The sequence below is a fragment of the Miniopterus schreibersii genome, assembly GCF_964146895.1.
Source record: "Miniopterus schreibersii genome assembly, chromosome: 9".
Lineage (NCBI taxonomy): Eukaryota > Metazoa > Chordata > Mammalia > Chiroptera > Miniopteridae > Miniopterus > Miniopterus schreibersii.
This window is the reverse complement of record NC_138118.1, coordinates 22,439,990-22,453,940: the sequence shown is the minus strand read 5'-3', so window position 1 is coordinate 22,453,940 and position 13,951 is coordinate 22,439,990. Positions and strand designations below refer to the sequence as shown.

Below are 13,951 nucleotides of genomic sequence, written 5' to 3'. Positions count from 1 at the left end.
TCTCTCAGACATTTGGCTTTAGAACCATTCATTTATTTGTTCGCAAGAGCTAATAGACAAAAACCCCCCACAAACATCTCTGCACTCAAGATGTTTAGAATCTAGTGAGGCGATGGCAGTGTGCGGGTGGGCGATGAGTTCTGCCTTCGACTTGTTAATTTCAAGATTCTTGGAGAAGATCCAAGTGAAAAAGTCTAGGGGCCAACCTTAAATGAGATCTGGGACACAAATATAAACTAGAAAATTAGGCAATGATGGGTGGGGCCACCCAAAAGAGAGAATTTCAAGTAAGAATGGGGCTGAGGAGAGAATCTCAGAGACACCAAGAATCACCTGATGCTCAGAGGAAGAAACTGGCTGAAGAGAGGGAGGTAGAGGAAACCCAGGGATGAACCTCTACGATGATCACATTAGTTTGTCTGTAAAACTGAAGAAATGTAAAAACAGTAAATGCTCCTCAATTCAAATAATTTTACTGGGGTACATACAATTTTGAGAAAAGTAGTTTCTTAATCATCAGGCTTTTAAGTAAATAACATCACCTCCATTTAATACGTGTATTAAGTAAGGTAAGATGAATAAAGGTGAAGAAACTTGTGACAGATTTTTCTTTCCAGATGAGAACTAATTTTTATCCAATATTCATCAAAACTGAAAGGGCTCTACTAGGCTGCAATTCTGAGAATTTTAACACCTGGAGGCAGAACGGGTAAATTTTCACAAATAAGGCAGGATATTTTCCACATGCAGTGCATGGGCACAGCATACAAACACAAAAATCCTGCCTTTTCTGCAATTTTTATTCCTCAAACTACCGTGATAGCTTTAATTCTTAATTTCTTTCAACAATTTTCAGTTTGAGGGACAATAATAATAAACATTTCTGATTTGGTTTCATTAATGAATATGTTTCAACAAGTCAGGCTAAAGAAATAAGAATTATTTTATACTTTAGTTTTTAGTAATGTGAAGTAATTCATGTATATAGTATTTCAACGGTTTAAGTCTGAAAGAGGGAAAAATAAATCAACTCAATAGAACATTAAGTACTTACTATAGCAAAACGCAGAAATAATTTGGACTGCGTTCATTATATTCACTCGATGTCAAGTATCCATGCTGAAAACTAACACTACGTTAAATCACAATCATAACTACGACTGGCAGGTTATATCTACACTGATATCCTGGCTGACACTGGATATAGTTTTATAGGACATTACTCAGTGAAAAACTGAGTAAAGGGTATATAGGATCTCTGTGTATTATTTCTTACGAATGCATGTGTATCTATAAAATAAAAGCTTTTGTTGATTTTTTTTTTTTAAAAGATCACAAACTACTTTGATAATTTCAACTATTAATTGTGGGCAAAATTTTTCATTTTTCCTTTCTAGAAATAGGTTCAACTTATTTTGCTATAAGAGTACCAGATAATCAACCTGAATCTAGATTTACAGAAACTATCAGCTATGTTATTATATCAAGATGAAAATATACACCACCAAAAAAATTATAGTTACTAGAATTACCAGGGTGATCACTTCATAAGTTATATAAATGTCTAATCACTATGTTGTACACTGGAAACTAATATAATATTGTATGTCAACTGTACTTGAAAAATTATTTTAATTAAAAACAAACAAACATAGTTACTCTCATGGTCCCCCTAAGATACTGATTATAGAAACAATCCTAATGTTCAGTTAAACTTGTTACCTTTTGGTAAATTAAGTTAGATGCTAAACAAACGGCAAAGACAACCATATCTTCATCTTTGCTCAATTATACTGAAATGAGAAGTAAAATATAACCATACAAATTAAATTTTCACCAGTGCAATAGACTGGAATCCAATAAGGTTTTGTGGATGTAGTGTACAACTTAAGCTATGACAGCAAAGTAAACCAGCTGCCCTACGAATGCCTAAATGGAAGAGCTAAAACACACACTAAAACATTACAGGTTCCCAACATCAGGAAAAATCAAAGTGAAAATTAAGAGAAACAACTATTCTAGTTAAAGTAGCTCAGCATTTGTTCATAGCTGATGACCAGCAGCTTTTCAACTAATACCACTTTAAATGAATCCCACTTTAGAAACACTCCTTCTCCATGTAAAAATCCTAATCCTCAATTACCAAGATTCATTTCCTATTCAGTCAGCATTTACTATTTACAGGGCCTAGCACTAGATGCTGGGTGAAGTGTCAAGATAGTATAGCTCTCAAGATTTATTCTGCGGGCTCGGCCAGGTGTGGCTCAGCGGTTGGGCGTCGACCTAGGATCCAGGTCGGTTCCTGACCAGGTTCGATTCCCGGTCAGGACACATGCCCGGGTTGTGGGCGTGATCCCCAGCTGGGGGCGTGCAGGAGGCAGCCGATCAATGACTCTCTCATCGTCGATGTTCCTCTCACCCTCTCCTTTCCTCTCTCTGAAATCAATAAAGATATATTAAAAAAAAAAAAAAGATTTATTCTGCAATAAGGGAAGACAGATACATGAAAAGGAAAAACTATAATGTGAGGCAGAATAAATCAGTGTCCAATTACGATATAACTTCTCTGCATTAGAACAAACAGTTCAGAAACACAAACAATAAATACATCCTAATAGGACAGAGGGAAGTTCAAATACAAGAAGGGGCACTTATGCAGTTTTGAAAAATGAAAAAGATAAGCAGACGGAGGGGAGATGTGCGAAGCAGCATGAGCAAAGGCTCAGGTATGAAAGGACACGGTCTGTGTCCCCGTCACGGCGGGCGAGGCACTGGTGGGGTGGAGAACAGGCGCGAGCGGCAGAGGCAGGTGGGGGCTTTGAGGGCCAATCCTAAGCAGGGAGCGTAGATTTTACACGCTGGTAATCGGAAGTCCTAAAGCTTCCCGAGGTGTAGTAACTCTGGCAGTGGTGTGACAGACACATATCAAGAGGACACACAGACACAGCGAGATTCCTGTGATGCTTACAGGATCAGTGCAAACTAGAGATGAAGACCCGAACTAGGGCCAACAGTGGCCTCGCCAGTCTCCTCTCTGAGGCAGTGGGCCTTTTCCCGGGAGCTCTGTTTGCACCAGCGGTCCCCTTGCCTCCCTTCTTTCAAGGGTCCTGCTTTCCTTGTCTGTTCAGTCTCCTCCCACTGATTGCAATTCACTTGAATCTTTGTCCAAGGCCTCTAGACCAGTGGAAATCTCTCCATTACTTAGAAAATAAAAAATTTAAAAAAATGTTCAACTTGCTTCTGCCTCAAACTACCATCCCATAATCTCCTTCCTTAGCAATCAGATCAGCCTTTGTTAGGAGAATTAGCTGTCTACATAGTTCCCACAGCAACACTGGACAAGTCCTCAATGCCTTCAGTGTCTTTCTGCCCCTCTTTCAAATGAAATCAGCTGCACTCTCAAAGGCCACCAGGCTGGGCCTCTGTAGTAATACAGAAGGAGTGAGTCAAGCCTCATTACACTTTGCAATAACTACTCTATGCTGGATCCTGGATACGTCATTGTAAGACGGGTGCTGAAAAACAGACGGTTCAGAAGAATAACCAGTACTTTAAGAGAAATAACTGAAAGGTAAGATTCCATAACTTGATAACAAGAAAACTTGTGAAAAGATGACCTGAAGGAGTATAACTACAATTTAGCTATTTGAGAGATCACTAATGGGGGAAGAGAACTTGAGCAGGTAGAAGCTAGTGAACTGCTGTTGCCTGGAAGTCTAAAAGGCAGAATTCAGTGCCATGCAAGGAAGTACATTTAGGCAGTCATTGTAAGAAAGTCACCTAAAATGTTTATATAGAAATTGATGACTACATGTCCAAATTGTCTAAAGCTCTGATACTCAGAATGTGATACAGGAACCTCAGCATCACCTGAAAGCTTGTTAGAAACTATGCAGGTGCCTAGGCCCCATCCCAAACAGTTAATCAGAATCTGCATTTACCAAGATTCCCTAGAAATTCATTTGACGGTAAAGTTTGAGAAGCACTGGTTTAAGGGAGTCTTAAAACTAGATATAAAAGGAAGTGAATTAGTCCTTGTGGTTTGCTACCAAATATTAATTTATGGAAAACAAAATTCACTATTCCAGAGATCTGAAAGTGGTTCCATCTGCTTCCTGCCTACTAGGTCAAAATACTGTTAACTGGTTTCTTAGCCTCACCTTTCAAGTGTAGCTTTTTAATACCTTAAACAATAGCCAAAGCTTATGCAAATATTTCAAATGTTAATTTCTTTTATTAATGCAAATATTTTGTTAAAAACTAAGTTATAGTAGTTTACAATGGTATGTTTACAACATAGCATTAAACAAATTGATGAAAAGAAAAATGCTGCAGAAGAAAAATAAGGGTAGAAAAGCAAAATGGATTTCTATGGCTGGTATTTAAAATGCATTATCATGACTCCTAACCACTCTTTAATTGAGGGCTAGGTTTGATTCTAAATTTTCTATCGGCCAGCTCAAATAGTGTGATATCTTCTAGAATGAGCATTTAGAACACCATGATTAATGACCCTAAGCATGTATACAATAAACTCCATTAAACATATTAAAAATGCTGAATGGAAGATTTATGCCTTATACTGAATTGATTTTAGGACTTTCTATTGTATATTTTTAAATATTCTAATGAATCACACTTACTGGTATAATTACATTTTCTAGACAAACTAAACAGCAGCAGTGACACAACATGTATAAGTGGTAATGAGGCAATCACATCAAAAACAAGATTTAAAAAATGGAAAAAAATAGAACTTACCAAATAGATTTCCTAAACTTGCATCCATTTTTATTTCAAATACTTGAGAAATAACATAAAATGTCAGTAAAAATACTGCCACAGCTACTACCAACTTTGCAGCACCTAAAGAGCAGAAATGAACTTATGAGCTCACAAAACTTTTATTATATAACATTTCAATGAAAAATGTAAGTTTATAAAAAAGTTTTAAGACTAATAAAATTTTACTTTTTATCTACTGAGCTTAATTTTACTTGAGTTACAACAAAAACTGTACCAACTATCCATTAAGATAAAGGATTTTCCTGATCAAAGAATTATCAGACTGGCTAGCAATCTAGACAAAGAACTGCTTGAGTCATCTGCCTAATTTTCCATACAAAAATGACCTGCCATCAACTGTCGGCTGACTACACAAAAGTATCATGGCTAATGGAAGACTGTCACCAAGTTTGTTGTATGACCCCTTCCTAATCCTTTTCAAATATAAAGGGCAACAATACTGTACAGGGACACCACCAAACCACTGGACCTCTGGAGCTACTAATGCAACAGAGCAAGATGTCCACTCAGCGAGGAGTTGTCAAGGGAAATGTCCCATCGCCATCCTATCTCTTGAGATACAGGAGTGCTCCTGGTATGGTGAACAAAAAAGTATTCCTCCTCAAACTTGATACTTAGTTTAAGACAGGCCTTCTCCACTTCTGGGCAACTTCATCTGGCATCTATCACATATGATTCACAATGTGGTTACAGGGTAAGCTCCATGAAGACAGGCTCTTAGTCTTTTACACCTTTGTATTTTTAACCAATTCTGAGTGCCTTACAAATAGTTAGCACTGCTATTAACTAATTAACTGCTTACCATGAATCATTATTTGTCCTTTTTCTCCAAAGCTAAGTAAATCTAGGAAAGAAAAAGAGCAAAACAGGAAAGGAAATGGAAAGTGACAGGGAAGAAACATCTTCCTCTCACTCAGGATTTCAGAGCCATCTCATGAGGCTATTCAGAAACAAGATAAGCATTTGTCTCTCCAATCTCCACTACCCACTCTTACAGGAAGTGTAATTTATATGGATAGAAAAGAGGTAGATAGGATCATCAGTTATCTCATTCTCATTAAGGAAACAAAGGTCCAGAGGTAAGGCAACTGCCCAAGATTACAGATAATTTAGGGGCAGCACAAGGACCAAAATCCAGGGATCCTGATACAGCCCAGTGCTTTGTACAGTACTCTTAGCCCAACACCAAATTACTATGTTCTCCTGAAAAACTACTGAAACTCAACTTACTGGGTAAGGAAGAGTAAAAAAGCACTATACTCCTCCTAATTTCATAAACTAAAGATATGAGGACTACAGCATGAAGAGGAGGGAAGGGGCCCCGGCCAGTGTGGTTCAGTGGTTAGAGCACTGGCCTGCACACCAAAGGGTGGTGGGTTCAATTCCAGGTCAAGGGCACATACTTGGGTTGCATGTTCGATTCCATGCCCTGGTTGGGACGAGTGCTGGAGGCAACCAATCTATGTGTCTCTCTCACATCAATGTTTCTCTCTCTCTCCCCCTCCCTCCCTCCCTTCTACTCTCTCTAAAAAATCAATAGAAAAAATATTCTCAGGTGACTATTAACCAAAAAGGAAAAAAAAAAGAGGAGACAAGGGAATGGACTAGGGATGCTTGGAAAAACTAATGACTCTGAGAAGCAGCAGTTTCTCAGTGCTCTTCACTTCTACTGAGAAACACTAAATACAAAAACAAGTAGCAATGACAAAGCCTAACCTTATTAAACTAATCAACCTCGCCCCCTCCATTTCTTATCGTCTCCCTTCCAAAAACTGTGCTTCCTGCTTTCAAGAGCAACTCCAAGTTGCCTACATTTTTAGTGCATTAAGACAGTAAAATTCCACAAGGCTTTGAAATCTTCCCCCCGCAGGATGCAGCAGAGTGCCTGGCACATAGTAATACTCTCAACAAGTGTTTGCTAAATAGATGAATGGTAACAGGTGGCATATTCCTTTTGGATCATTTAAGGCCCCTTGGCATGACGATTATACCTCACATGATAGGTTAATATCTCATTTTCTAGCAAGTATGGGCAGGTGCAACTAGAGATTACCTTTCCCTGTCCCTTAAAGCAGGCAGATGAAACCTTCACTATTCAAGACTGAAATATTAAAATATCAAGTTTATAATATATGGAATTTCTAGACTGAATTCAATACCAAGCTAAACCTGAGCCTACACTAAACAAGCTACATGCATCATATATACATATATGTAGATATATACACACCACACACAGATACACACAAACATACACTATTTGCTTAGCGCCTACTACAGAACTAAATGCTGTAGAAGCATAACCTCACTTGCACAGCTTTTCAAGATAGCATTTTACAAATACGAGAAACAAGGCTAAGAATTTTGACCACTGTCTAAGTTCACATAACTCATCAGTAGGAGAACTGAGTCTTAAACCATGACATATTCACTTATACTGGGCCATCGGAGGAAGTAGGACACAAAAGCTCTAAGGGAGAAAAAAGTAAGAGGTGGAGAAACCAACTAGTAAGAGAACAAGCAGATGGTCCCTGAGAGGGCAGGCAGGTGAAGGGTCTCAGAGCCTACATAATGGCAGAGTCTGGAATGTCAGAACTCTTCCAGAAGGTCTCTTCCAGAGCTGATCACCATCCAATTCTGAATTTGGAAGGGCCTACCCATGCCACACCACAGTTCTCATTCATAACTTTCCATGAGATTCCCTCTTCCTTCTAGTCATGAACTGCACTAATCTAATAATAGAGTGCGTCCCTATTTTTCATAAACCAAAAAGCATAAACTTTAGACACTGATGCCTCATTGTATGAATAATGACTATAAGTATATTTTGAAGTAACCAGAATATTTTTAAAAATTCTTAAATTAGAAAAGATTAGTTATTTTGAAAGCAATAAACTAACAGCTAATGTTCCCTATTCACTCATTGAAAGCAAGCCCTGAAGATCTATACTAGGAACAGTGCCAAACATAAAATAAGTACTCAGTGAATAATTACTCATCAATTAACCTCGGAAGTAATTGTCAGAATCAGAGAAATGGACTAGATGACAAAGTTCATTTCAACTAGAATGAATGTAGAATTATGTGAGAATGGGAAACTGGCTTTGATTATTTTAAATAACCATGCTTAATTAAATAATATACTTTAAAAATCATCTGGAAGTATGCAATCAGAGTCCTGCTGTACTCAAAGATCATATTTTTGTTTAAAAAAAGTCATTATAACTTGTTTTTTTAAACCACAAACAAGCTCTTGGTTTCTGGAAATAGATTTCTTCAGTAATTGTATAGCTATTCAAATGGAAAGCTTTTTTAAGTTCATAACCAAGAGATCTAGATTTTCAAATTTCTGCAAAAGCATTACTGAATACCCCTCAGTAATCTTTGTTTAATAATCATGATGTCTAATCACCTGTACTTGATTATATATAATTATGACTGAAGCAAGACTTGTTTGCCCACCCACCATGATTTTAGGTTCTTCTAGAGATGCTCCTGTCAGAAAGTATTTGTTTGTTGGTGAGAAGATGATAATTAAAATAAAGCTGAAATTACAAATTATCTCCTAGGTTGGACACACACTTATTAGGAATTTTAATGTAAAGTGCACACTTCCTCTGGGGCCTTGGCTGTGCTGGAGGATAGGTGGGTATAGAATGATCACATTTATTTTCACTATAGGTAGGAAGAGGTAGGTCATTAGCCCCTCCAGTTGTTTATGCATCTGTCTTTTTATAATGTTTAAGGATAGCTACCTTAATACTAAGATCATCAAGTGGTGTTTTTCAATTTCCTCAATATGCTGCATAAGGAGCAGGTCCCTATGCATAATCCCATTTAGGCAGACTGAACTTGAACTAGCAAACACAGAGTGGGACAAAAGTAGGTTTACAGTTGTTTGTACGGAAAATAATACCATAATTAATAAATAATACAAGAATAAATTGTTTTGCGTACTCACAACTATAAACCTACTTTTGCCCCACCCAGTAGTCACTTAAGCAAAAACACATTTTACTGAATCCTTTACATACACTAGTTTTAATTTATGCACAGACATTGAAAAATAATTAAGCTTTCAAATTTTACAGTTCATTTTCCTCAACAAGCTAGAACTTAGCAAAAACAAAAACCAGCCCCCCAAGGTTATCAAAATGTTCTTTATATAGACATTATCTATGTATTATTTGGTAAACAAATTTAATGTATAAGAACATGAACATTAAAACCGTCACTTAAAATATTTAGCATAAATAATTTCAATGAAAGTGTTTCCAAACACTTATGTAACACCCATTAAATGTCCAATTTGTGATTTGCCAACTACATAAAAAAGTAAAGAGGACAGACCTGGCCAGTGTTGTTCAGTGGTTAGAGCGTCAAACCAAGAACCAAAGGGTCTCGGGTTCAATTATCTGTCAAAGGCACATACGTGGGTTGCAGGTACGAACCCCCACCCCAGGCAGGGCAAGTGGGGGAAGCAACCGATGGATGTCCTTCTTACATTGATGTTTCTCACTCTATTTCTCCCCCACTCCCTCCTTCCCTTCCTCTCTCTGTAAAAATCAATGGAAAAATATCCTCCGATGAGGATTACGAACAACAAAAAAGTAGAGAGGCTAAATAATGATTTAGCTTGTTATATTTCAGCTTTGCACGTGATATAGGAAGATTATTTACCCTCTCCTTTAGTCATTACTAAACAAACAGGTTACATAAAAAGCAAAATTATTTCTACTGAATTGACATATTTTTCTTACCTGCCACCCTCATGTTTGGTTTTTCAGTCTTTGGCACTTTTCATTAAATAAGCTCCTAAGATAAAAAGAAAAGGCAAATAGGATTAGGTCTAGAAGGCACATTTCTCCTTATATTGAGTTTGGAGTGTATTTATTAAACTGTGTCATGACACTTCTAAGCATTCTACCAATATAGACATCTAGTAAAAAAAACAAAAAACTCTTACTGCATCTTCTCCTTCCACTGGACCATAAAAGCTACTGAGAGGACAGTCATGTATTCTACTGCTATGTCCCCCAGCTACCAACTGAGGAAAAACTGCCATCAAGTTTGTGAAGAGAAGATAATGCCTTATTACTGTCAGTGATTATGCATCCATAAGGAACTTTGGATATATAGTTCCAAAGTTTCAGTTTGCAGTTGAAGTCCAAAGAGGTTAAGCCACTTTTCCAGTCATGGAACAAATTAATTGTAGAATGGGACTAGGACTTAGGTCTGCTGGCTCACGTTCCAGGGCTCACTCCACTGTAAGATGCCACTTTACTTTAGTGTGACATAATTCAGGTGTCACTATAAGCACTTATAGCAAAAGATTCTTATTTTAATACCAGGGTTCTCTTCCTCTTCCTGTTTTCAATTTAAGTTTGTAAAAGAATATATCCAGAAGTATAAAATTACAATTTTAAATATTCCAGCAATTATTATTGACAGTGTATATTACCTATCAATGAAGGAAGATAAATACCCTTTGGTATTATCCTAAAAACAAGAAACAGATACTGGGGGGGAAATCTGTGTATGTGTATTTCCTTCCTAAGAAATAACTCAAGATAGGAAAACTTTTAAAAAACTAATGGATCATAGCAGCACAGTTTACAATAGCTAAGATCTGGAAACAGCCCAAGTGCCCATCAGTAGATGAGTGGATAAAAAAGCTGTGGGACATTTACAGCATGGAATACTACGCAGCTGTAAAGAAGAAGATCTCGTACCCTTTGGGACAGTATGGATGGACCTGGAGAATATTATGCTAAGTGAAATAAGCCAGGCAGCGAAAGACAAATATCACATGATCTCGCTTATACATGGAATCTAAAGAACTTAATAAACTGATGAACAGAATAGATTCAATGACATGGAAGCATAGATGAGACTGACTGATGAATGTCAGAGGGATGAAGGAAGGCGGGTGGGTGGAGGGGGAGAGAGTAACCAAAGAATTTATGTGCATATATACACAACCCAAGGACATGGACAATGGTGGGGAGAGGGACTGGGGAGGGGGAAGGAACGGGGTGGAACGGGTCATTGGGGAGAAAAAGGGACATCTGTAATATTTTAAACAATAATAAAACTTAAAAAAAATAAAAATGAATGAATGAATGAATGAAGAAAGAAAAAGAAAGAAAGAAAGAAGGAAGGAAGGAAGGAAGGAAGGAAGGAAGGAAGGAAGGAAGGAAGGAAGGAAGGAAGGAAGGAAGGAAGGAAGGAAGGAAGCTAGCTAATGGAAAAGCAAGTAAATGAGATTGACAGGAAATTCGTGTCCAAGTTTAGCTAGACAGCTACTACTGCAGTCTACTCAATCTATTGTACAGGAAAGGAATTCAAAAGAAAATTCTGATTAATGAATCACATTAATAAAAAATATAACTTTATTTTAGACTGCATTTTCATACTGATGTTCTGATGATGAAGTCTGATCTAATAACACATAGACTCTGCTTCAAATAAAAATAATGCCCCACCCCTGAAGGATACTGAAAGGAAGGGAGACATCCAGTTTTCTTATTCACCCAGGAGTAAGTGGGGGTGGACAGCATCCCAAAGGGTCAATGCCCTTATGTGAACTCGCTTTCTTCTGCCCAATTTACCGTTTTACGAAAACATCAACACTTGAACTAATGCTGAATTGAGCATTATTGATTTGTTTTCCTTTGTTAGTTATCTGAACACCTTCCACATAATAGGAAAGGTTACTTATATGTGGAATCTAATGAACAAAATAGATCCAGAGACATGGAAGCATGGAATAGACTGACGGCTCTCAGAGGGAAGGGGAGGGGGGAGTGAGAGGAGATTAACCAAAGAACTTATATGCATATATGCATAACCCATGGACACAGACAGTGCAATATAGGCCTGGGTGGAGGGGGGTGTGGGGTGGAAGGGGTCAACTGTGGGGAAAGGGAATATCTGTAAAACTTTCAACAATAAAGATAAATTTTTAAAAAGTCAATGTGCTATATCTATTTAAACTAACTACTTAGCCACAGGCTTGGATAATATCAAAACGAAAGAAGAGATTCTGAAGTATCCACAAACCATCACATAAAAGTAGAAAAAAAAAGCCCCTTGGCTTTTTACATGAAAACCCAAGTGGTTATAAATCCTCTTTTGACTTCTAGCAAAAATAGACTGTTCACATGCCTTTCCTCCCAGCAAATATTCCAAAATAACTTCACTCTTATCTGCGTGTGGCCTAGGAAAATGTCTTCGAAAGTGTGATAAGTAGTTAGGCAGACATTTGTTGCTCTTTTCACTATTACATTACCTGCTGAGGGGGCCACACCTGAACAACTGGAGTCACTGCCTCATATACCTGCCATCTCTTTGCACTGCCTAACAAACCTGCTTTTAAACTGATCACCAGTAAGACGGCAATATAAGCAACTACAATTGTCTTGCTGAATTCATGTTTTCCATTAAATGTCTCAGAGATTAACACTTAGTAAAATCTCTAAATTAAAATCTCATCAAATTTCAGTCATAACACATTTTTAATTAGTTTGCTTAAGAAGCAAATTAGTTTTCTAAGAGTGTAAATCAGCCTATTGATATATATTGAATATATTTAAGAACAAATGTTTACTATGTGCTAATTCAAACTTGTTCCTAACTTGTCTTCTTAGGAGGACATTTAAAAAACAAGGAAAATCATGCCCTGGCAGGGTAGATCAGATGGTAAGAGCACTGTCCCCATATGCCAAGGCTGCAGGTTTGATCCCCAGTCAAAGCACGTACACGAAGCAATCGATGAGTGCATAATTAAGTGGAACAACAAATCAATGCTCTTCCTTCCTCCCTCTTTCTCTCTCTCTAAAAAAAATAAATAAAAACAAGAAAAATCATTACATATAATCATCTTAGTAGGGGGAAAAGCAAAAATTTAATGGGATCTTGTATAAACCTGAGGCTGAACCTCCAACAGTCAGGTAGGGATTGAACAGGTCCAGAGAAGATGATCATGAGGGTAAAGAGGCTTCTGCTATAAATTCAAATCTCTTTAATCCAGAAACTATGGGTAAAATAGCTTATAATTTTTCTTATACGTTCATTAAAAGGTAGAGATATAGAAATTAGATCCATTTACAAAAACTAGAATATTGGTGGTATGGGACAATATTTTTAGGGTAGATTAAAGCAAAAACAACTCTTACAGTACATTTGTGAAATACATATAGGCCAAAACAATGTTCCAGTCTTTTAGATAAATGACTGAACCAAATCCAACTGCTAATATGTAAAGTGCAGTCATCTGAGAGTCCACTGCAAGGAGGGTCACCATGACACCCTTGGGCAGTAAGGCGTTGTTCCCGGTAAACACTAATTAAGAATGTGACCTAGCCCTAGTCTGAAGAAGAGAGCCTAAATCAGGGTCTCAAAATGACATACTGGATTGCTTTGAATGTCTTATAATTCAAACACTTCCTTTGGCCCAATTATCTACTTTACTCTAATTTAGGGAAGTTTTGTGAAAATCAGCCCTCAGTAAGCAGGTATCATCCTAGAATCAATCAACTTTAGGAAAAACAGATAAATACACAGGTCAAGTGATACTTTCATTTTTTTCCTTGAGAAATGGACTCCAGCTACATCATGTGAATTACAAGAACATGCTACATAAACAAAATAAACCATAAAAATAATCATTTACAAGGAGGGAAAGTTCTTGGCAATTAACATAGACCAGGTAATAATGCAAACAGCAGAGCAATTCATATACATTCTCATTTTATGTAATCTTCCCAACAGCCCGCTAGTGTAGTGGGTATTAGGATGGCATTACAGATGAAGTCAAGGGATTTGTCTAAGGTCATAAGGATAAGAAGCTGATACTACAAACAAACCCTCTTCCCTTTACCCCAGCAGCTCACTGATATACTGTAATATAAGGAGTTTGTTGACAAAATTCCATGCCAATCAATCTTGCTTTTGCAAATTGCTCTGGGAATTGCTAATCTCCGCTGCCCAGCCACTCCAGAGATCTGACAAAATGACCAAGCATGTGTGTTAGGACCTTCCTCAAAGACAGGAAGGATGGAAGCACAGTAGCACATAACTGATGTACTTAATTTTGTTGTTTTTGTTGTTGATCCTCACCCGAGGATATTTTTGTCCATTGCTT

At 37.4% G+C, this 13,951-nt stretch overlaps 1 protein-coding gene across 2 annotated transcripts in view; it reads right to left on the bottom strand.

Annotated features, from left to right (window-relative positions):
• Positions 1-13,951, bottom strand: part of FAM3C (FAM3 metabolism regulating signaling molecule C) — a 53,211-nt gene that overhangs the window by 20,870 nt on the left and 18,390 nt on the right. For both annotated transcript variants that reach the window (XM_081146952.1, XM_081146953.1), the window contains exons 2-3: positions 9,567-9,621; positions 4,762-4,866 (exon numbers count right to left, since the gene is read on the bottom strand). In XM_081146952.1, coding sequence (XP_081003078.1) covers positions 4,762-4,866; positions 9,567-9,579 — 118 coding nt within the window. In that variant the 5' untranslated portion in view covers positions 9,580-9,621. The remainder of the gene's footprint in view (positions 1-4,761; positions 4,867-9,566; positions 9,622-13,951) is intronic.